Source organism: Cricetulus griseus, chromosome 4, assembly GCF_003668045.3.
Source record: "Cricetulus griseus strain 17A/GY chromosome 4, alternate assembly CriGri-PICRH-1.0, whole genome shotgun sequence".
NCBI classification, from domain to species: Eukaryota; Metazoa; Chordata; class Mammalia; order Rodentia; family Cricetidae; genus Cricetulus; species Cricetulus griseus.
Window position 1 is genome coordinate 135219051 of NC_048597.1, and position 24081 is coordinate 135243131.

At 41.6% G+C, this 24081-nt stretch overlaps 2 protein-coding genes across 5 annotated transcripts in view; one reads left to right on the forward strand and one right to left on the reverse strand.

Annotated features, from left to right (window-relative positions):
• Nucleotides 1–22102, reverse strand: part of Anln (anillin actin binding protein) — a 55399-nt gene extending 33297 nt beyond the window's left edge. For 2 of the 4 annotated variants that reach the window (XM_027411671.2, XM_027411667.2), the window contains exons 1-7: nucleotides 21919–22101; nucleotides 15163–15316; nucleotides 12993–13304; nucleotides 9578–9963; nucleotides 7437–7659; nucleotides 3469–3659; nucleotides 2291–2398 (exon numbers count right to left, since the gene is read on the reverse strand). In XM_027411671.2, coding sequence (XP_027267472.1) covers nucleotides 2291–2398; nucleotides 3469–3659; nucleotides 7437–7659; nucleotides 9578–9963; nucleotides 12993–13304; nucleotides 15163–15316; nucleotides 21919–21936 — 1392 coding nt within the window. In that variant the 5' untranslated portion in view covers nucleotides 21937–22101. Of the gene's footprint in view, nucleotides 1–2290; nucleotides 2399–3468; nucleotides 3660–7436; nucleotides 7660–9577; nucleotides 9964–12992; nucleotides 13305–15162; nucleotides 15317–21918 lie in introns of all 4 variants that reach the window. The other 2 variants (XM_027411670.2, XM_027411669.2) reach the window with 2 other exon arrangements.
• Nucleotides 22103–22221: 119 nt separating this feature from the next.
• Kiaa0895 (KIAA0895 ortholog) overlaps nucleotides 22222–24081 on the forward strand; it is a 57776-nt gene continuing 55916 nt past the window's right edge. The window contains exon 1 of the mRNA XM_027411675.2: nucleotides 22222–22514. The gene's annotated coding sequence lies outside the window, so the exon portion shown is untranslated. The remainder of the gene's footprint in view (nucleotides 22515–24081) is intronic.

Consider the following 24081-nt stretch of genomic DNA (forward strand, 5'->3'; position numbering starts at 1 on the left):
CTTATAGCCTGTAGAGTTTGAATGAGCAATGTTCCCCACAGATTCATGTATTTGAACATATGGCTCCCCAGGTGGAGGTGCCATGTGGGAAGGTTTTAGAACCTTTAGGATGTGGAGCCGTGCTGGAGGAAGTAAGTCACTGGGAATAGGCTTTGATGGTTACAGCCTCACCTTGCTGATGTGCTGCTTCTTGTTGTGCATAGCCAGCTCCTGCCCCACGCTCTCCCTGCTGGTGTCATGATTCCCCACCACTATCAACTCTGTCCTCTGGAACCCTATGTCAAAGCAAACCCTGTCTTCCTTAAGCTGCTTTCAGCCATGGTGCTTTATCACAGCAACAGAAACACAACTGACACGTGGCCATCAGAATCTCAACTCTACTGTCTTGATCCCTTTCTGATTCTGAGTTACCCCCTTTTCCTTCATGTTCTAATCAAGGCAGAGAAGTGAGCACTCTCCTCTGAAGTGAGCCACTAACAGACACTCAGATCCTGACAGCAGGGCTGTAGACATCAGGGCCTGCAGTTCCCACCTTGCTTTTCTCACAAAAGGTTCGCTCTCTTCATCCTACAACTGTCAGCTAGCTCCTTTTCCTTCACCATAACTTCTTATTAGCTAACTCCTTTCCATCAATGCTAAAACATTCTTAAGTCACAGAAAACAACAACAAACCCAACTCAAACACACTTTGCTTTTTTTAGGCCCTCCAGGCACCACCTCCTTTCTCCCTGCTCTTTAGACAAAACTTCTAGCCACTGCCTACATTGGCTCTGCTCTCTTCACCCTGGCCCTCCTCATCCCTGCCTTCTTCACTCGACACATCACAGCAGACTTCACACTCGAAACCAGAGCATACACAGACACTAAACAGACAAACCTCAGCAGGCTCATTTCAACCCTCAGTGGACAAAACCATTCCTTCCTTTTCAAAAAGGTCTGTCTCCCGGAACTTTAAAATGACTCCCATGTATTTTTCACCCATGTTTTTGGCTACTCCTTTTGTGGTAAACAAAAGGATTTCTGGGGAAGAAAACCTATGAACTCTCTGTTAATATCATGCTCATAAGTTTGGTCACATGCATAAGTAACTGCCATCTCACAAGCTTCCAAGGAATGACTTAGTACAAAGTAATCCAAAGACTTTTGTCTCCAGGGACACAGGAGAAAACCGTAAGAATCTGGCACTGTGGCAGCCAAGTGACTGGTCTTCAAACAGAAAAGTCATTGGCAATACCAAATGCTGCTAAGAAGTCTAGTTAAATGTCTGAAATTGATCAATGAAAAGCATGGGAGAACGTGAAAAGAAAAGGAGAGGGAAGAGAAAACAAAATGGGGACAAGAAAAAGAAATAAACCTATGGTAGTGATGATCACACTGGCCGACAGGCAGTAGATATTAACTGGATACATGTATCCAAGTGTGACTGTGTTTGTGTAAGGAGGGACTTATTGAAGACTAATTAGAATAAAGAAACAATTAGGAGGCATATGGACACTGAAAGGGTTGCAGACACTAAAAGCATCATATGTGGGTGTGCTGGGTAGTCAACTTGATACAAGTCAGGGTCACCTTGGAAGACTGGCCGACAGGCAAATCTGCGAGGCATTTTCTCGATAATAACTGATGTGAAAGTGTCTACCCCACAATGGATGGTGCCATCCCTGGGCAGGTGGTCCTGGGTTATATAAAAAAAGCAGGCTGTGCAAGCCATGAAGAGCAAGCCAGTAAGTAGTCTTCCTCCATGTACTCTGCTTTAGTTCTTGCTTCCAATTTCTGCCCAGACTTTCCTTCATAATGGACTAAAAGGTGTAAACCCAAATAAACCCTTTCCTCTCCAGGTTGTTTTGGTCAGGGCTTAATCACAATAGAGAAGCACACTAGAACAGTAGAAAAGCTAAATAGTCACCAATGAGAAATGTAGATTCTAAGAAGTACTTTATACCAGCATCTAAGTAGAGCACTAAGAATCTGAAAGTGGATAAGAACTGACTGGAAGGTCATCAGTGACAAGGCTGTAGAGTGGGATGGAAATGGAAAATAACACAAGAAAAGAAGAGTTATGATGTTTCAGCACTGGAGAATGGAAAGGAAGGTGTTTAAGATTTATTTACAAAGCTGGGCATGGTGACTCACACCTATAATCCCTGAACTTGAGAGGCTGAGACAAGAGGGTTACTTAAGAGTCTGTAGCAGTCTAGGCTAGATTGAGAGACCAACCACCCTCTCAAAACCAAAAAATTAAAAACTACTACTACTTTAGCACATCAGTGACATTTCTTATTCACATTACCTGGTGGGCTTCTAGCTGTTTGCTTCTTGGCTTTTCATCCTTTTCTGCACTCCATAAATTGCCCTTGTCAAATCGACCACGAAGACATGCTAGCTCTTTTTCACGTTCCTAAATCCATTAAATAAGGCAGTATTTTTTACACAAGAATCAACAGCATTTAAGAATATCCAAATACCAGTAAACATTTCTTAAAAACTAAATATGGTAGCGTCCAACTGTAATCCCAGCACTTGGGAGGTGGAGGCGTAGGGGCTGTTTAAAATCATCTTCAGCTACAGAGCTAGATTGAGATCAGCTTGAAATCTATAAGGCCTTAGGCAAAAGAAAGATAAAAAAAATACCTTTTCTTGCCAAGTGGTAGTGGCGCACATCTATAATACCAGCACTCAGGAGGCAGAAACAGGTAGATGTCTATGAATTCAAGGCCAACCTGGTCTACAGAGCGAGTTCCAGGACAGCCAGGGCTACAAAAAACAAAACAAAAACAAAACAAAACAAAACAAAAAAACCCTGTCTCCCCAAAACAAACAAAAACTTTTCTTGTATTCAGTTATAAATATAAAGATTCACAACACATGTCGAATGTGATATATTAGTTTGTTGTCCATTTTGCAGCAAGAGGTACAGAGAAGCAAAGTGCTGTTGATCAAGGCCAGGGTTAGTGATCAAACCTGTATTCCTAGCACATGGGAAGCTGAGATGGAAGGACTGCTGAGAACATAGTGCTAGCCTGGGCTGCTTAGTGAGTTCCAAGGCAGCCTAGGCTACAAAATGAGATATGTCTTGTAACTAGAACATGTCCTCAAAAGGATTAACTTTAGTTCAGTCAAAGAGACTCATTATTTGGCCTGGAAAGATGGCTCAGTAGGTAAGAGCACTTGCTGCTTTTGCAGAGGACCCAGGTTCAGTTCCAAGAATCCAAAGGAGGCTTGCAACCATCTGTAATTCTAGTTCTAGGGGATCTTCTGCCCCCTTCTAGCCTGTGCTGTCACTGCATGCATGTGGTGTACACACACACACACACACACACACACACACACACACACACACATGCGTGCGCGCAGGCAAAACATCTTCACACTTAAATACATCTTCTTTTTTTTTTTTTAAAGTCTTATATTTATCTTAGGTTCCATGCTGAGGTCATGTAGTTAAGTACTAAAAGCAGAAAACCTTACCTGTTTGAGCTGTTGTGCTAAATGGGTAGTAGATGAACATGTGTTTTGCTTGAATAATCTTTCCTGGATGGCCTTTGTATTTGGAGTGATATTAGGGGTTCTAGTTGATGCTCTAAAAGCTGGACTTTCTTTGCTGTGTTCTTGACAGCGCTCTCCAAAGCGTTCCAGAAAAGGCTTAATTCCTCTTCCTCCTATAAAAACACAGTTTTGGAATCTATTCAAAATAACTAACAATTATCATTCCCAAGGGAAAAATTCTAAAACCCACTAGTTACCAAATGCTTTGCTTCTAGGAATAATCATTTACAAGGAGAAATTAAAATTGTTCAAAGATCCTATTAAAAACATTCTCTAAACTTTATCTTTATTATCTTAAATCATGTGTACATATGTGTGTCTGTGTGTGGGTGCCCATTAGTACAGGTATCAACATAGACCAGATGTCAATTCCCCTGGAGCTGGAGTTATAGGCAGTCTTGAGCTGCCTGACATGGGTGCTGAGAATAGAACTCAGGTCCTCTGAAAGAAAAGTACATAACCTCTTAACTGATGAGCTATCTCTTCAGCCCTTATGTCCTAAAATATATAGGATTTAGTTAATTAAAGAGGGGGGGAGCAGCAAACTGGCTTAGCGTTAAAGTGCTTGCCACAAAATCCTGAGAACCTGCATTGATTCCCCAGAACCCTAATAAAACCGCTAGATTTAGTGGTTTATATCGTACTCTCAGACTCAGTACTCTATGGTCAAATGGGAGGAGGAGAAATGGCTGGAAACTCAACAGCATAGGAGAGAAATAACAAGAGACCCTCCCTCAAAATAACATGGTAGAAAGCAACTCCAGATAGCTGTCCTCTGACATTCATGCAGGCCATGGCCTTTGAATATGCACATAAATTCTTTCTTTCTTTTTATAAGAGTTATGCAACTAATAGTCTTAAAAGAGTGCTATTTGAAATAGCATAAAGTACTTTTGTAGTAGGCCAAATGGGATATATATGTACACACACACACCTATATATATCTCTACCTCTACCAAAAGGTTGTATTATTTAAAGTAGAGTTAATTATCAGAGGTTGGCAACACTTTCCTGTGAGGGACATGACAGTAAGTAGGGGTTTTGTGGCCATATGGAGTCTTTCACGACTCTTCAATTCTGCATTTAAGAATGAAAGGAGCCACAGGAAGATATATAAACAGATGTGGCTATCATAGTAAACTTTATTTGAAAAGGAAAAGAAATAACAAATAGCAGAATTCAACATATAGCCACAGTTTGAGGACTATGTGTCATTTATTACCACTTCAAGTATATATAAAACTAGAGTTTAATACAAAGAAACATCTAAATTGAGTATCTGAGGTGCTGGTAATGTAATTCTGAATATATCTACCAATAAATGAATACAAACATTGCTTCATGCCTAAGTCTTAAGTCTTTAGAAAACAAGAAAAAAAAGGAGAAGCTAGTCTGTGGGGTTGGAGAGATGGCTCAGCAGTAAAGAGCACTTGTTGCTCTTACAGAAGAGCTGGGTTCAATTCATTACACCTACATAGTGGCTCACAACCATCCATAATTCCAGTTCCTGGGGACGTGAAGCGCTCCATTTACTTTGTTGGGCATCAAGCACACGATTTAGGCAAAATAACATACACAGCAGAAAACAAATAAATCTTTTAAAAATAAAATATTTTTTTTTATTATTTTAAAAGAACTAAGCCAGGCGGAGGTGGTGCACGCCTTTAATCCCAGTACTCAGGAAGCAGAGGCAGATGGATCTGCGTGTGAGTTTGAGGCCAGCCAGGACTGTTACATAGAAAAACCTTGTCTCAAAGAACCAAAAAACAAACAAAAACCAAAAACAGTCTGATTCCAAAGGATATTGTAATTACTTCTTTTTTCCTGGTTTTGTTGTCTTCACCCCACCTACAGCCTGCAGGAGTGCTATAGATTAAACCCAGAACCTGTGAATGCCTGGCAAGTGCTTTACCACTGAGCCCTACCTCTTGTTTCCAATTCTCATTTTAGCACATCTAGAAATTGACTGGCTTTCTGCTTGCCCTACTCTTGTCTCCACTTATAACATGAACTACACTCTATGGAAAGACTTGTGTTTTCAGGAAATTAGACACAGGCTGGGGATGTGGCAGTTTGTAGAGTATGTGCTTAAAGGACTCCAAACCCCCACGTTTAAGCCCCAGTACTGCATAAACTGCGTATGGTGGTGCATATCTGTAATCCCAACACTGGGTAACTGGAGGTAAGAAGATCAAAAGTCCAAAGTCATCCTTAGCTAAAGAGTAAGCCTGGGGCACATAAGATCATGAGTCAAATAAATAAGGAGATACACTTTAAAAAAAAAAAAAAGTGGTGGGTGATGATGATATGGCTCAATGGGTAAGAGAGTTTGCCCTGCAAGCATGAAGGCCTGAATTTGAACCCTCAGCATCCGTGTGAGGAGGGAAAATGAAACAAGACAGGCATGGCTGCATGTGTTTGGAAGGTAGAGGTATATGGCTCCTGGGTATCAATGGCTAGCTAGCCTGGTCAAATAAAGTTTTCAGTTTGATGGGAGACCCTGTCTCAAGACAGTAAGACAGACAATGTCCTCACACTCCCACATGTGCACATAGGCGTTCCCACATACCCAGATGTATGCTAAACACAGGTCACAGTAAATTCTGTCACCATGTATGTATTTTATGCTAACTTTTTCAGACCTGTGTTTCTCAGTCAATAATAATGTGGAGCACACCAGAAGATATGTCACAAGATAAATGTAGCATGTTAAAGGACATCAGCTTACTACTATAAGAAATGTAAAACTGGGGGCTGGAGAGATGGCTCAGAGGTTAAGAGCACTGAGTGCTCTTCCAGAGGTCCTGAGTTCAATTCCCACAACCACATGGTGGCTCACAACTATCTGTTAGGAGATCTGGTGCCCTCTTCTGGTGTGCAGATATACATGGAAGCAGAATGTCATATACATAACAAATAAATAAAATCTTTTTAAAAAAAAAAGAAAGAAAGAAAGAAAAAAGAAATGTAAAACTTTATTTATGGCCAGGCGTTGCTGGCACACACCTTTAATCCCAGCACTCGGGAGGCAGAGGCAGGCGGATCTCTGTGAGTTCGAGGCCAGCCTGGTCTCCAGAGAGAGTGCCAGGATAGGCTCCAAAGCTACACAGAGAAACCCTGTCTTGAAAAACAAAAAACAAAATATTTATGTATACAGAGTATACACATATGCAAATATAATGGAAATACAGTACTCTATATGCACATTAGCTCTTCTCTATTGTTGGGGGTGTGACATAGACAAGTGGATCCTAGGAGCTCAATGCCCACCCCACCCCCCCCATAGCCAAGGTAACATTAGACTTATTCCAGTCAGAGTAAAGACTAGAAAGCAGTCATACTTAGTCATAAGACTGGTTCTCCTCTATCTCCCTAAAATGTAGGTTTAATTCTATGTGTTTTACTGTATCAACAAAACAGGGGGAAAAAAAAGTAGCCTGGTCATCCTGTTTAAACTGTTGCAACATAACAGATTAAATACTTTAACCAGCAAACGGCTCGTGTTCACTAATGAATATGCTTTCAAGCAAAGCCCAATAAGAAAGCTGGGCCTAGGGGACACAAAGCTTTTTTCAGTTCAGTAGATAGGAAGTAAAGATAGATACCAATGTGTCAAGGTCATCCTTGATGCATAGCAACTCCAGCCCCAGCTGGAGAAGAAAGATATCATCTAGGACTCTACAGTTCACAAGAAGAATTTAATGCTGGGAACCAGGCATGATGATAGAAGACTAATCCCAGACTCTGGAGACTATGGGGATCTCAATATGGAGACCAGCCTGGGCTACTGCAAGTCCCAGACCAGCCTGAGATACATAGGAAGACCTTGACTCAAAGATGAAAAACAATAAGTGAACATTAAATAAAGTGTTGAAATGAGCATACGTAACCTGGTGTTACAGCCTTGTCTCTGGGTTGGGGCTGCAGACAAACTTCCCTGCTTGCTTCCTCTTTGGACTGAAGTGCCTGGGGTAAAGCTGGTTTCTCCCTTGGCTTCAATGCCTCAGTTTTCAGAGGACTAACATTTTTGGGAAGTAGTTCAGGATTTTGTACCTCACAGTTCTTAACACTGGGGACCAGTGTAGCAGATTTCACAGGGGAAGATGTCGCTTTCTGAAACATGACAACATATAGGGTAAACAGTAATTCTCGTCACAGTGTAGATGCCACAAAACAGTTCAAGTTTCACTTCCTTGGTAGCCATTATACAAAACTTACCAAAAACATTGTTCTTTTGCTTTCTAATATATCGTAACATGATTTTATTAACTTATAAAATGCTGTTATATTTAAACTCTAGGTCATTTAGTTTACAATATATTGACATCTAAGTAGTAATCAGGGTGGGGTCACTCCCAGTTTTATAAAAAACAAATTCTCAAACTATTATGCTGGTACTCTTTTGTTTGTTTGTTTGTTTGTTTGTTTTTCGAGTCAGGGTTTCTCTGTGTACCTTTGGAGTGTGCTGGTACTCTTAATAAACTTTTAAATTATGTTATATCAAACTATTTCATATGTATTTTTAACTTAATATCAATTCAATAAGACATGAATTGAGTATTCCTAACTCAAAGTACTTAGTTATCAGAATTGAGATTTCTTTTAAAATACTTACAATAAGTATCATTGGGATGGGATCCAAGCTTAAACACATACACACACACCTTAGACACTGCCTGGAAGTAATTATATATTATCTTTAAAAAAAAATAATTTCAGGGGCTGGAGAGATGGCTCAGAGGTTAAGAGCACCGACTGCTCTTCCAGAAGTCCTGAGTTCAATTTCCAACAACCACATGGTGGCTCACAACCATCTGTAATGAGATCTGGTGCCCTCTTCTGATGTGCAGATACATATGGAAGCAGAATGTTGTACACATAATAAATAAATAAAATCTTTTAAAAAAATAATAATAATTTCAGCCTGGGAGCCCTTGGGAGGCAGAGGCAGGTGGATCTCTTGACTTAAGGCCAACCTCGTCTAACAGAGTGAGTTCTAGCTAGAACACCCAGGGGTACACAGAGAAACCCTGTCTCAAAAACCCAAACAAGAAAAAAGAATTTTGATTCAAGATGGGTGGGAATACAGCTCAGTGACACAGTATTTGCTCAACATGCAGGAAGCCTGGAATTCAATTACCAATACCACAAATAATAAAATGCATGAAGCAGTTTCTTGTGGAACTTTCTACTTTTTAGCATCTCAAGTGAGCACTTAGAAGGCTTCATTCAGATTTTTTAATCATTTCCAATTTTGAATTTTGATATTAGGAATGTCCAAATACCACAAGTATCATAGACTTGAAAGTTGATTATAAAAAAAAAACTAAATTCAGCCAAGAACTATGCTAAGTATTTATGCATATTAGCTTATCATTCTAATAACTCTGCTCCCAGATTTTATATAATAAGGAAAAATAAGGCTTTACATAAGTTGCTTGTACAAAGCCACATTTCTCACTATGTTTCAGAGCTGGGATTGAAGGTTCGTCTAAGTCCAAAACCTTTGTCTTCACTGATGGGCCATCATCAACAATACTATCAACATTCTTTTTCCTTTTTTTTCAACTACTGAGGTAATATTACATACATAAAGTAAAATTTCAAACACTTCAAAGGGTTACAGAGAAAGTGTTTCTGCTGACATTGTCGATGTGCCTTCCTTGTAGGCAATGACAAATACAGTTTTATACTCATTTCAGAAATATTCAGTATCTTATATTTATACATTCTTATAAAGGTGTTATAATAGAGGGATTAATTTTAGTTTTCCCCCAAATGGCAAAAAAGAGACCCCCATCACACACTGTTATTATATACATAAGATTTTTATAATTTAATTACCTTAAATTAATATAATTTCAGTCATGTTGATTTTAAGGTTAATTTATTTTAATTACCAAATTTATGTTTTTCACTTTTTATAAAACATTCTAAAAACACATAAATATGCTGTACATATGCTACATAATATATAGCTACATTATCATTTATAACAAAAGTTTCAAAAGACCAAAATGGTATTACTCACCACAGAGCTGGACGCTGAGGCTTTAAGCAATGATCCCTCGACAGCACTTGAAGATGGGGCTTTACTGACAGAGGCCTTGCCATCCCTTGGGGAACAGCATGTAGCTTCCTGCTGAACACTGCTACTATTGATGCTAGCAGATGCTCCACTTGCAGAGGAAGATTTGGATAAACAAGCGGTACCAGGCTGTTCTTGTACACTATTTTGCTTTGCAGATGAGTAGCTTACATCATCTTCCCAGGAGCAAATTGTTGCAGCAAGGTTGGCCAGACGGCCCCTTCTTCCAACTGGGGTAGCTGAAGCATTTGACAGGGATGACTTGGTAGGTGAAGCAGCCTTTTCCTCAGATGGCATTGGTGAGAAGTGTGAGCTTTCTGATACAACATCTGAAAATGTTTTCAGAAAAATCAAAAGCCATATTCAACAGCTGTTCTTACCTATAATCATGACCACTTCATACAGAATTTTAAAATGAGATTGATTGTATTCATAATATTACATTTCTTAAACGGTACTTAATCCAAACTGAAACACTCTTAACATGTACTTTTTACAGGTATTTTTTGTTTGTTTGTTTGGTTGGTTGGTTTTGATAGATTACAGATGCTGTAAGATACTATTCTAGGGCTGGTGCTTCGGTAATAGCTCACTGGATAAAGTGCCTGTAACTCAAGCATGGAAAGCTGATTGTGAATCCTAACAAACTATGTCAAGCTGGACACAACAGTGAGAACACGTGTGCTAGGGCACATATATGTATCATAGACAAAAAAATGGAATTTTTACTATTTAAAAGGTACTACTGTATATTTCACAATTAATTCATGGAGTTATAGTACTGAACAATTTAAGAGTGCATCCTAGAGAAACCTTCTATTCTAAAGGATGAAGTGGACCAATGACACAACACAAAGCTCTAGGACAACACAGGGGTCGACACCTACACGTCCAATACAGCAAGCACTCACCACATGTGCTCAGGGGAACTGAGAAATGGAACCCTATTTTAATTAATTTAAACAAAACAGTTATTTATGGTAAGTGGCTATTTAGATAGCATTTTTATTTCATTTGGAGACAAAGCTCAGATAGTAAGAGCTAATGAAGGATCTAGGCCTGTATATTCAAAAAGCATGTATATAAATAAAGGAACCAAAGTTTGGGGCACATCATGCTCTACACAGACAATCAAGAGAAGAGGCCAACCCTCCTTACTCTCTTCTGTTCAAACTTCTAACCCGGCTTGAAATTTTAATTCTACCCTTCTAAAACCTCAGGAATATTGTTCCAAAAGATCTTCCTTCCTACAAACTCTTTTCAGCACATAAATACTTGGTGAAATAAGTTCATTCTACTTAAAAAATAAGGGCTGATAAAATGGCTCCGTGAGTACATATCAACAGTTCTCAAGAGGTGGGTCTCAATCCCCTGGGGTTGAAAAACTCTTTTACAGGGTCACCTAAGACCATCTGCATTATCAGACATTTACCTTATGATTCCTAACAGTAACAAAATTATAGTTATGAAGAAGCAACAAAAATAATATTCTGGTCGGGGGTCCCCACAGCACGAGGAACTGTATTAGAGAGTTGCAGCATTGGGAAGGTTGAGAATCACTGTGAGACGCTGCAAGCCGACAATATGAGTTCCATTCCCCAGACCCACATGGTGGCAGGAGAAAACAGAACCTAGCAAGTTGCCCTCTGAACTCCACATGAATGTTAGACACACACACACACACACACACACACACACACACACACACACTTAAAAACAGTAAAAATAAAACCAATAAAATAAATAAAAAAGAGAGGGGGCTGGAAAATGGTGGTACAAGCTGTTAATCCCAGCACTTGGGAGGCAGAGACAGGCAGATCTCTATGAGTTTGAGGCCAACCTAGTCTACAAAGTGAGTTCCAGGACAGGCAAGGCTACAAAGAAACTGTCTCGAAAAACAAAACAAAAGGGGTTGGGGGGAGGGCAGAAATCCCAAATTCTCTGTTGTCCAATACTAAACAAAATTTCATTTAAAATGCACAGTAATGAGGGGCTGGAGAAATGGCTCAATGGTTAAGAATACTTACTGTGCAATTATAAGAACTGTTATTCAGATTCCAGCACCATATAACAAGCTGGGCAACCTGTAAACCTGAAACTCCAGCTCTTTCTGTCCTCCACACAGGCACAGATATGCAACTGCATGCATATACATACTCAAGGAGACTCATATATGCCAACAAACATACATGTACTAAAATAAATGTTCTTTTAAATTTTTGATGCAGGGGTGCAGAGATGGCTCAGTGGTTAAACAGTACTTGCTGGTCTCCCAGAAAACCAGGGTTAAGTTCCCAGCACTCACATGGCAGCTTTCAGTGAAACTTTTTGTTTTTTGTTTTTTTCAAGACAAGGTTTCTCTGTAGATCAGGTTGGCCCTGAACTCACAGAAATCCACCTACCTCTGCCTCCCAAGTGCTGAGATTAAAGGCGTGTGCCACCACTGCCCAGCAACATGGCAGCTTTCAACAGTCCCAGGGAATCTGACACCCTCCTCTGGGCTCAACAGGTGCCAGTCATACATGTGGCGTACATTTATACGCATATAAAACTGGTAAGTTTTTACATTAAAAATGAAGTTTATCAATTTATTCATATTACTTCACCTTAGTTCTGGCTATGCACCCTAATTAAAGGGTTTTATAATCTAGAGACAAAAGTACACTTCTGAGATACTAATCCAAAATTTTTCCTATCTACATTTTCTCTGTACCTCAGTTCCTTTTATTTATGATATGGGTATTTCAGGAAGTCATTTTAAGGATTTTACCTAACAAGCAGGAGATCAAGAAAGTCAGTCATGACAAAAATAACACTGATACATAACTGCTAACTTGCCTGCATTTAGGTTCAATCACTTATCTGTTTCCAGAATTATAGTATAAGAATACACTTTACAGTTCAATATACTGGGAGTGGGGATATTTTGTTTTGACATCTTTTTTTCCCCAATCAAATATCACCTCACACCTTAGTGATAAGTGACCCAAGAAATAGCATTTCCTGATAGAGCTGAGGGTCAGTACTTTTTTCGCTGCAAACAGGAAGTAATCTGTTATTGGAGTGTTTCTGTACTAGTTCAAGAACCTTGATGCCTGCTTCAGTGAGAATGTTTCATTCTCATTCACTGTTCTTACGGATACACCTAGTATACAAATCATCTCCAAGCCAAGAATATATACACAGATAAAATAAAAGCACTTACCGTTCGTGCCACTCCAGGCTGGCCTCAAATTTATAATCCTCCTGCATCAGCCTCCCAGGTGCTGGGATTACAAGCATGTAGCACCACATCCAGCTCCAGGCTGAATCTTACCAAAAGAAATTCAGGGACCACCCCACCCGCATCATTTAATACCTGCTGTATCACTATCCCAGTGGCGCCGTTGCTCAGCAAGTTTTTGCATCCGTGTTTTAACTGAGGAGGCAGCAGATGCTTCTGATCTTGAGTTCAGCCCCCTGCCCGTGCTGAGCAGCGATGGTGGGGCAGCCACAGAGTCACTGACGGCAGCTGGTGCTTGGGGCTGTGCCTGAGGGGGTGCAGGCCTTGGAGAACAAGGTTTTGCAGCAGTTGGTTCAACAGGCTCTTTATTTTCTAAGTCCAAAACTTCGACTTCAGTTTTGTCAGAACACTGTTTTTTTGATGGTGATGGTTTTGTACAAGATTTCTCTAGATCCAAAAGAACAGCAAAAATACACACTGAAACCTCTGCAGTTTCACAGCCTGAAAAACTAAAGGTCAGCACTTAACAATAAGGGATCAAATTTCTCTAATACTTTCACTATAAGAAAAATGCAAAAACCAACGCCCGGCAAATCACTTTATTTTAAGGAACAAAAAAATCAGGCCTGGAGAAATTAAGTTGTAGAAAACAGGTTTTCTGTTGTTTCTTTCTTTCTTTCTTTCTTTCTTTCTTTCTTTCTTTCTTTCTTTCTTTCTTTTCATGGACAATAGCTAAAGCAAAGCAGAAGAGCACCTTGACTAAGGCTTGGAAGAGGAGAGGACTCTGAAGGCAACTGAACTATCTCTATTCTATACCAAACAAAATCAGTACAAATATTTAGCATCTCATAATTTAAACTTCTATGAACATCTATAAAGTAAGTGAAAAATCCTAAAGACATCATTAAAAATAAAGCATTTCACTTCTACCCAAGAACTGGTCTCACTGTACCTCTTGAAATGAGTGTGGGGGGGGGGGTAGTATGTGTATGCGTGCTCTTCTGTGTGGCACAGATGTGTGCAAGTGAAGTCAGAGGTTGACATGAGTGTCTTCCTCCATGAACTCCACCTTATCAACTTATAACCAGGAGCAGGATTTCTCTCTTGAACTCAGAGCTCATCAATTCAGCTAGTCTAGATCACCAGCTTGCTGTGACAACCCTATCCCCCACCTCCTGTGTCCTTGCCATGCATGCCCCAGAATTTGCATGGGTGCTGGGAATTCAAATTTCAGTCCTTACAATTAGATATCAAGTATTTTATCCACTGAATCATCTTTCCAGGCCAGGACATTAACATTTTAAACAAGAATGAAAGGCCAGTGAGATGGTTCAGTAGGTAAACATGCTTGTTGCACATTCCTGATAACCTGAGTTTGTCCCCCAGAACCCACATGAAAGGTGAAGAGAAAAAACCAAGTCTATGGAGTTGGCCTCTACACATGCACCAGGGCACACTTGCCCACACATACAATATATTCTTTTAAACAAACAAAAGATTGGGAGATGCCCACTGGAAAGATGGTTCACTGGCTAAGGTCACTCTGCTTTTCCTTCCATAGGACCCAAAACCCACATGGCAGCTAACAACTGTCTACAACTCCAGCTCCAGGAGTTTCAGTGCCTTCTTCTGGCCTCCACAGGCACTGCACACATGTGCTGCACAGAAATAAGTGCAGGTAAAACATTAATATATATAAAATAAAGATATGTAAATCTAAAAAAAAGTTGTACATTTTTTTTTAAAGAACATGAATTTTGCCGGGCATTGGTGGTGCACGCCTTTAATCCCAATACTCGGGAGGCAGAGGCAGGCGGGACTCTGTGAGTTCAAGGCCAGTCTGGTCTACAGAGAGAGTGCCGGGATAGGCTCCAAAGCTACACAGAGAAACTGTCTCAAAAAACAAAACAGCCGGGCGTTGGTGACGCACGCCTTTAATCCCAGCACTCGGAGGCAGAGGCAGATGATCTCTGTGAGTTCGACCAGGCCAGGCTGGTCCAGAGGGAGTACCAGGATAGGCTCCAAAGCTACACAGAGAAACGCTGTCTCAAAAAACCACAAAAAAAAAAAAGAAGAACATGAATTTCACAAACAGCCAACTTCACTGGCTTTCTAACCAAGTTCTCTACTCTGGCTTCTGATAGATCTGAGACCTGCTCTAACCTTGGAAGATACAGAAGGCTGCTCTTGCCCCCAGAGGCTGCTGTATTTGTCTCCCAAAGACCAGCTCTGTTATAAGCATAATGAAATGTTTGGGGCTATGTCCTTCAAAATCCATGCTACTTTTACTTTCCCATAGTCTTACCTTCACCCCCTGATAGGGGCTGCTGATTACTTGCTTCTGAAAGTGGCTCTCTGCTTCGCTTGGCATGTAGTGCAGACCTTGGGGCTGCTATGGGCCTCTCAGCCATTTTTCTCTGAAGATTCTCTCGTCTGGCACGGGTTCGTTCAAGCAACTTCTATATTATACCAGTGTTAAAACACAGGTTAGCCAAAGGTTCACAAAACCTTAGATGCCTTCTAAAACCAAAAACTGTTATGTAGGATAACGGTCAAGCATTTCAAAGGTAAAATCCCAAGTAATGGAACTAAATACCCTAGCATCAAGATTACCAGATTCAATATAAATATTTATAAGCATTATGTGAAGATACCTACATAAGATTGTAAATGCTTCAAGTTTTCTGTCCCAATCAAAAGGTGTAATCTGGGACTGGGGTGATAGCTTAGTGGATAAAGTGCCTGCTATGCAAGCATAAAGACCTCCAGTACCCACATAAAGCTAAGCATGTTGGCATGTATCAGAAACTGCTGGATAGGGGCAGGGTCAGGTTGGGTGAAAAGTCCTGTCTCAAACATAAGGTAGAGAATGACTGAAGAAGGAGCATGTCCAAACCTTGCCTCCATGTGCACACACATGTACACCTGCACACATCCACGCAAGCACATTCACACACAAAGGAAATCTGCATTACTGCATGCACAGCCACATAAGCACATCTTCAAAGGAAATCTGCATCACCATTCTTGAATCTGGGCTGGATGGCCAGACCTTGTGATTTGCTTTGACTAATAAAGTATGGCAGAAGTAACACACTATGTGATTTTTCAATGCTAAGTCCCAAAAAGTCTTGCAGTTTCTGCACTCCCTTTCTTGGACTGGCACTGAAGGGATACTAGGCCACTGGAGCATGTGGCTCTGGCAGGTCTTGACCTTCTCCCTCATCCCCTCTGCCTTGCCAAAAACCATTAGATTACATCCCTAGAGCTAGCCTCCAAGGTCTATTCCCATGTCAGGTCACTTCCTCCACCTGAGGCTGACTACCAAAGTCTAGGAATCAGAAGCCTCCTTTGGTTCATCTAATTAAATGTCCAATCAAAATTAAACTCATTCCCCCAAAAACAGGTTTCTCCCTTTCCCTTTATAAACAATCATTTGCCTGTGTGCCACATCTGTCTGCTCTCTATCCAGAGGCAGTCCTTTGTCACAGACATCCCCTTCTTCTCTTAAGAATGACATCTGCAAGGTTATTTGCTGCTGTTTTCTGCCTGAGTCAGAAAGCAGCCACTTTAACTTTTCTTCCTCACTTAATAAAGGATCTCTCGGTGAAAACCGGTATTTGGGTGTGGTTTGTGGGTCTCCTTCAGGCACATCATTTGAAAAGTTCAATCTAGCTCCAGATATTTTTCCATGACACTAAGAAACACTACATGACTCCAGGCAAAACCAACAGAAGAGCCAATTGAGCCCAACACAAACTCCTGTTCCACTGAATAAAAAAGTGGTTGCAGGAGTAGAGAAGAGGGAGGGAATACGGTGAGATTGCTCCAAGCTGCAAAGCTTGACACTAGAATTCAATCCCTGGAACCTACGTGGTAGAAGGAAAGAACCAATTGCTTTCTGAGTTCCACACATGTGCCTGACATGCATGCACTACCACGCCCCCACACAAGTAAATAAATGTAATTTTGTTTGTTTACATGTAAATATGCACACATGCATCCACCTCAGTGCCCATGGAGGCCAGAAGAAGCAGATGTGAGCCGCTCAATGTAGGTGCTGGGAACAGCAATCCATGCCTCTGGAAAAGCAGCTTCCTTTAACTACTGAGTATGTGTCTGCATGCATGTGAACAGCATGCACCCCTGGGCCCATGGAAGTCAGGGGAGGACACTCGTCCCTGGAACTAGGAGTTATGGATGGTTTCAGATTACCACATAGATGCTGGGAACTGAACCCAAGTCCTCTGCAAGAGCCAACATGTGCTCTTCACAACTGAGCCATCTCTCCAGCCTCCACCATTGAAATAAAATTTAACAGAAAGTAGCTGCTGTTTAAGTCAGTATGCTAGAGAGGAAATGGTCCCTCAAAAATGCTTGTGTTCTTGGACCTGCCAGTGATACCTTACAGCAAAAGGATTTTGCTAATGTGATTAGGAATCTTGAGGTGTAACATCATCCTGGGTTATCTGAGTGACCCTTAGTTACAGTGGGGAAAAGCAGGCAGAAAGATCAGTCAGAACAGACGATGACAGAAGCAGATGTCAGAATGCTGAGAATGAAGCTTTGAAAATGGACAAAGGTGCCAGAAGTCAAGGTATGCAGAAAGGATCTAGAAGTTGGAAAGGGCTAGGAAATAGATTTTCTCCTAAGAGCTTCCAGAAGGAGTGAAATCTTACCCACACTAGACTCTGACTTAATAAAACCCACTTCAGACCTCTGACCTAGTGAACTGAAAAACATTAAGTGTTTAAGTCACTAATTTGCTTTTCAGACAGGGTCTCCTAGAACACATTATGTAGACCAGGCTGGCTTCAAACCCACAAGAGATGCACTAGCCTCTGCCTCCTGAGTGCTGGGATTAAAGGTATACAACATAAAGCCTGGCTAAAGCCACTGAATTTATAATAATTTGCTACAGCTTCAAAACTAATAGACACTCAGATCTCAAGTTGTGAAAAGCAGCACAAGTGACTCAATAGGAAGTCTTTCATAACACACTTCACAAGGAGAGAAATTCTAAATAATTTTGTGTTTTATTAAGTAAATACTAATATATAATAAAATAGCTATAAGTTCAAATCTTAGCCACTGGATAAAATCATGAATAATCCCCTTTTTTCTTACTCTGAATCAACAGACATTCCTATTTGAATCAGTGTGGTATAAAACAATTTATTCTCCCTCAATTGTACACAAAGGACCTGCATATATAGAGCAGCAATTAATACAGACTTGGGGATTTAAGCTATGGGAAGTCAGCCGTGGGATACAAACTAGTTCAAGCTAGCCTGGTCTCTAAAGCAAGACTCCTTCTAAAACAAAACAAAGCATGAGTTAAACTTGGGTGAAGGCACAACTCTCTGAATTTAAAAATATCTTCTAACTTAAGGTTCACTGAAAGAAGTGACAATCAAAATGCTATGCATTTAAAATATTTATGAGCCCAACACCTTCATCATCTAAAGAAATCTCCTTCAACCAACTCAAAAGTAATCAGAATGAAGCTAGGCGACGGTGCTTCACACCTTTAATCCCAGCACTTGGGAGGCAGAGGCAGACAGATCTCGGTGACTTTGAGGCCAGTCTGATCTACTAATTGAGTTCCTGGACAGCCAGGGCTGTTACACTGAGAAATCCTGTTTTAAACCCCCCACCCCCCAAATAGTGATCAGACTGCTATACAAATTGGTAACGGTTTGATAATCTCCTTTGATAAAACATATCCCTCTGGAAAAGCAAAACTACCCTAACTATATGCATCCATGGACATGCCCAACATTCCATTCCCTGCAGTCAGCACTGAGTCAGCACAGTTTCAGTTGCCATGAGCAATGAATGGTTCACAGAAGAATGTCATTTTGCCATTCAAACACACACAAGTGCTCTATTGTTTGCAATGGAGTAAAAACTCATATGGCAAAAGATAGTTTTAAATACTCTAATTAACAAAATAAGGCTAATAAGTGATAAAGATTTTTTATTGAAGAAATAATATGCCCTCTAAGTGACATAAATGTAAGTGCTCAGTATTTTAAGTAGATCTTCCTTATATTGCATTATTTAAGAGTAAAATACTTTCTTCCCCCCCCCCAAAAAAAAATTCCAGCCAGGGGGATAGGGTGAAGGACATAAAAAGGAAAACAGTGAGAGAGAGGGATGACTTAAAACAAAGCAAAGTGACACATATGTATGAAGTGTTGTAATGAAACCCACGGCTTAGAATGCTATGTTAATTTTTTAATCACACCTTCAGTTGGGCGGGGTACTGTACACCTATAATCCTATCACTCTGAGGATGGAGACAGAAGTATCAGGACTTCAAGGCCAGCCTTGCCTACATAGCAAGTTTTACAGAAAGCTGGAGATCAGCATGGGGTACACGAAATTGTATCTCAGATGGGGTGTAGGGGATGTAGCTCAGTCTTAGGAGACCTTATGTTTAATCTCTAATACCAAAACCAAAACTTTTGATATGTTAATTCAACAAAAACACTTTTAAATACATTTGAGGTTGGAGAAAACATCTCTGAAAGAATACAGCCCACTTAGAACCCACACATTCTGAAGGGAAACACACTTAACAGGAAAGTGCAAGTGAAATATGTGATTTGGCAATGAAGTTCTGGAGATGAACTTGCAAACTAGAAGTTAAATGTGGGTCTATAAAGCAGAAAAGGCAGGCAAAGCGAGAACATGCCAACATCAGGGCAGCAGGGAGAATAAAAGCCCAAAGACAAGAGTACTCACCAGGGTTGTAGCATTTAAACTAGAGTTAGTAAGTGAATAGGCCCTAGTGTCCTGCCATTAATTTTTTTTTTCTGTTTTATGACAGCATTGTTAAGGAATCACCCTGGGAGAATTTTTTTTTAAATAATTTTTCAAATAATTTTCTGTGCTGCATGGTTTTGAGTAAGACAATTGTTGAAAAAATCATTTATACAGACATTCAGTCCTTGTTAGACAAAAAAAATCCTATCAGAAATTCATTTCACAGTAAAAAAACTGTTATGAATGCTATCATTAAGCACCTAGTAGTTGGAACTCACTTACAGTGTCTTCATTACCAACTAAGGAAAAGATGTCAGAGCTGTGATTCCAACTGCAACGGCTTTTCATAATATAAACTACCAGTTAAGGCATGCACATTTCCAAATATATTCTAAAATGACTGAAACAGACTTTTTTTTTATTTGAGTTTTATACTAGCTTCAAAAGGGCATTTTTAAGTAAAAATATAAATTTCAACCAACTTTCCAAAGTATTCTGTTAATGTCAATTACTAATTACATATAGCATTATGTAAAATAATCTTATTCTTTTAGTATTAAGACTGTCATTTTTAATGTCAATATAATCTAGAATTGTGGTCATTTTTACTGACATGCAAGTTTTAAGAATAAATGTTTTCAATAAAAAATTCAAACTCATAGGCAAACAAATATATACCTCAAGACAAGGTTTCTCTGTGTAGCCCTGGAACTTGCTCTGTAGAACAGTCTGGCTTGAACTCAGAGATCTGCCTGCCTCTGCCTCCTGAGTGCTGGGATTAAAGGTGTGTGCCACCACTGCCCAGCTGACATAAACAATTTTTTTCAAAGTAATTTGGTGAATAGTCATCCCTATTCTCTAAAGCTGCTACAAAGTATGTCCTGGGTGTTTCTAGTAGAATTTTTTTCAATTCATTTTTTTTTGTGTGTATGGATGTTTAGCTTTCATTTAATTATGCCTGGGTACCTCACAAGTATCCATTTGGTGCCTGTGGTGGCCAGAAGATCTCCTGAGACTGAGTTACAGACTGTTGAGACTAGAATTGAGACTGCTGGGATTTGAATCTGGAAGAGCAGTCAGTGTTCTTAACAGCTGAGCCATCTCTCCAGCCCTCTTCTACAAGTTTTAAAGTTAACAAAGTGCTGTTTCCCTAAAGATAACTAAGAACTTCAAACACGGGAAAAGCATAACTGCCATGTCAAAGCCTTTAATTGTTGAAACCCTTAATATCTTGGGCTTAGCTTAGGGATCTAACTACTAAGTACACCGCCCAAATTAAATTACTACTATCTTCTATAACACTATACGCCGCCCACTTTGCAAAACTCACAACGTAGTCTTGAAATCTGCACAAGCGCTTAAAGAAAAGAGAATTGAAGAAAACGAGGAACTGTCCTGGAATAAAAGAGTGGGCAAACAGCAGCAGGAAATTCCTAATGTCAGTGCACAGCTGCAACATGAAGCTAAAACTAAAGATAATAATAGGGATTAACAAAGTCATCTAGACCCTATTTCCAAGGAAGAGACGAGGAAGGTCTTGTTGGAATGACACGCTACATAAACGCTCAACAGTTTCTAGCCTTACATCACACCCTAATAATTTTGGTTTATTCAATCAGCACTGGTTCCTTTGACTCAGTGTTAATTCTGTGCATGAGACTTCTAAAGTTAGCAGAGCAGTGACATCTGAAGGAACTCGAGGCTAAAGCACCTGCTCACTTGGACTGGGCTGATTTCATCTCAGGATTCTTAAGTGCACACAGCTCCTCCGGGCCGGCGAAGGCCTTTATCACCTCCCATCAGATTCCAGGCACAGAGAGCCAGTCATTGGGCAGACTCCACCCTGACAACCACTCCAGCTTTCCGGCAGGGCCGGTCCCATCAGGTCCCAAGCCGCACTCTCTCGGGAGAAGGCAAGACGGATAAAGGAGGGAAGTACCCTTCAAGTCACCGGGACCCGAACGGCAGGGTCAAGCCCGCCGCTCACACCCAGTGCCAGCACTTGGGAGGTGGAGGAAGGCCAGCCTCGACTACATGGAGTTCGGGGCTAGCGTGGGGGTTTTGAGGCCCCGTCTTCCCTGGCGTACCCCAGGGTCTGAAGCTCCCCCCTCCCCCCCCGTTTCCTCGGCAGCAGCAGAGCCTGGGAGGCTGCGACCCCGCGGCTTCCGCCCGGCTGCACGCTCGCGCTGCGCACGCGCCGCGCTTGCCTGCCGGTGGGCCGCAGGCTGACAGCCGGCGCGGACAGGGGTCCGCAGGGGTCATGGTTCACAGCGCCCGCAAAGTCTCTCACCTCCGTAAACGGGTCCATCGCCGCAAGCCTCACGTGTGGACGACGAGACGGTGGGCCCGGTGGTTCAAATTCAGAAAAAGGAAAGAAGTGAGTGCGGGCTCGGCGCAGCTCCTGGACGAAGGCCGGAGGCCGGGCGGCGGGCTCTCCCACACCCAGTCGGTTCTACCCCTCAGCGCCAGGGTCTGTCGGCTACCACGGCCGTTCAAATTTGAATTTCAGCGCCCCGGACGGCGCGCATGCGCGCGGGGCGGGCGGGGCCCGGCAGCGTTTGTCCCCGCCCCGGAGCCTGGTCACGTGACACGGCGGCCGGAGCTCGGCCCGGTCCCGAGCTGCAGACCTCCTCCCTTGCCGTCGTGGGTGGGGACGCTCCTGCCGTTGAACTGCCTAGGGAGAGCGCCTGCCGCCACGCACGCACCCACGCATGCCCTGGCAGGTCCCTTCGCGGTCCAGTCAGCCCCCGCCGCCCCGCCTTCTTCCTCGGCGGGCGTTACGAGTCCGGTGCGGGTCCCGCTGGTCCTTGGGCCCAATGTAATTTGTCTCCCGCTACCGGAAGAGGCATTGGACTGCAAGCTTGACCCTTCCGAGAGGCCAGTCTGGTGGGTCCCTACACTCACATCCAGTGACTAGTTCTTTGCCCTTGGGAAAATGAGATAACAGTAATAGACCGTGCGACAAGTTCATTCACAGGCCCTTCTGTACCCAGCCAACTGTACCAAATGTCAGCACTGAGAACACTTGAGAAGCCTTCTAATTCAATTTTCCACATTTGAGAGAAGGGGCCATTGAAAAGCCCCTATTTAGACTCTGATGAACCCCCCCCCATGGAAGGCCTCACCATCCATGGGAAGCAGAAAGGATATGTGATAGGTAGGGTTTTAGTGGGGGGGGGGGAAGGGAGGAGGGGAGGGAGAGGGAACTGGGATTGGCATGTAAAATCATCTTGTTTCTAATTCAAATTTAAAAGAAAAATCTGAAAGAAAAAAGAAAAGCCCCTATTTAATAAAAGTTCCCGTTTACCAGCCGGTAAGCAGGACAGAAACTACTTCCCCAATATCTCTTAGTCTGATTTTCTTTTTCCTCTTCCTGGGAGGGTCTTTTGGAAATCCTTAGTGTCTATCCTTTGACCTTCAGACCCAGGCTTTCCAAGAAGCAGTGTCTAAGAAAACAGTGCTGTCAGAACCCTGGTTGTAGAACTGTTTGCCTTTATACTCAAAAGGGTTGAGAAAGCACCCAAATCTGCATGTTCTGTGTGCTCTGTGTGCCCAGGTAGGTGCTGTGAGACCTAAAGTCCTTAGGAGAGTGTGTTCAAACAAACAAACAAAAAAGTTACCTAGGCCTGTGGTAAGTTCATGTGTGTTAAATGGGTCCATGACAGATCATCCCTTATTCTTCAGAAAATCATTGTGAACGTGTTGAAGGGTCAAGTCCAGAGTCAGAAAGCTAAATAAAAATAGGAAGCTTGGGACCGGCAACAGGGTTCATGCTATGAAGGCATTTGCTGCCAAGCCTTGGGACCTGAATTCTAGGCCCAGATCCAGTTCCAGTAAATTGTCCTTAGACCTGCACATACACAGTAAATAGATAAATGTAAAACAAAAAAATCTATAGATTATAATATTCTGAATTCTGGGCATGGAATTAGAGCAATTTTTTAAGAATTCAGCTTCCACAGTGGGATCACAGAATAACAGGAATAGTAAACTTTCTCAATTCTTTGGAGCTGGGCTAATGATTAAAAAATGAGAAGAGCTTTGTCTAAGTGTGTCATGCATGGGGTTGTTAGAATATAAGTTAAAATGTGCTACCTATGAACTAAAAGGAAAGGATGCCTGAATCTTTTTCAAGTACTGAACAGTAAAGGGGTGTGTGTACGTGGGGTGTGGCTGTGTATGTCAGTCTTGGGAATGAGTCATTGGAAATTTATGGCCGTTGTGCCTTCTGGCTGTTGCCTTTGATCCTTGGTTTCATGATAAACAACAGTTTGATTCTAGCCAGCTTGAATAAAGCAGTATAGCTGCTCTAAACTTGTGTCTTCTCTCTCCTTACAAACCCTGAAACACTGGCCTTTGATTATGTCTTAATTGTAGTGGCAGTAGGGATAGCAGCTCCCAGCAGCACACTGTAGTTCCCATGTATGAAGCAACTGGTGTATGCCAAAAAACC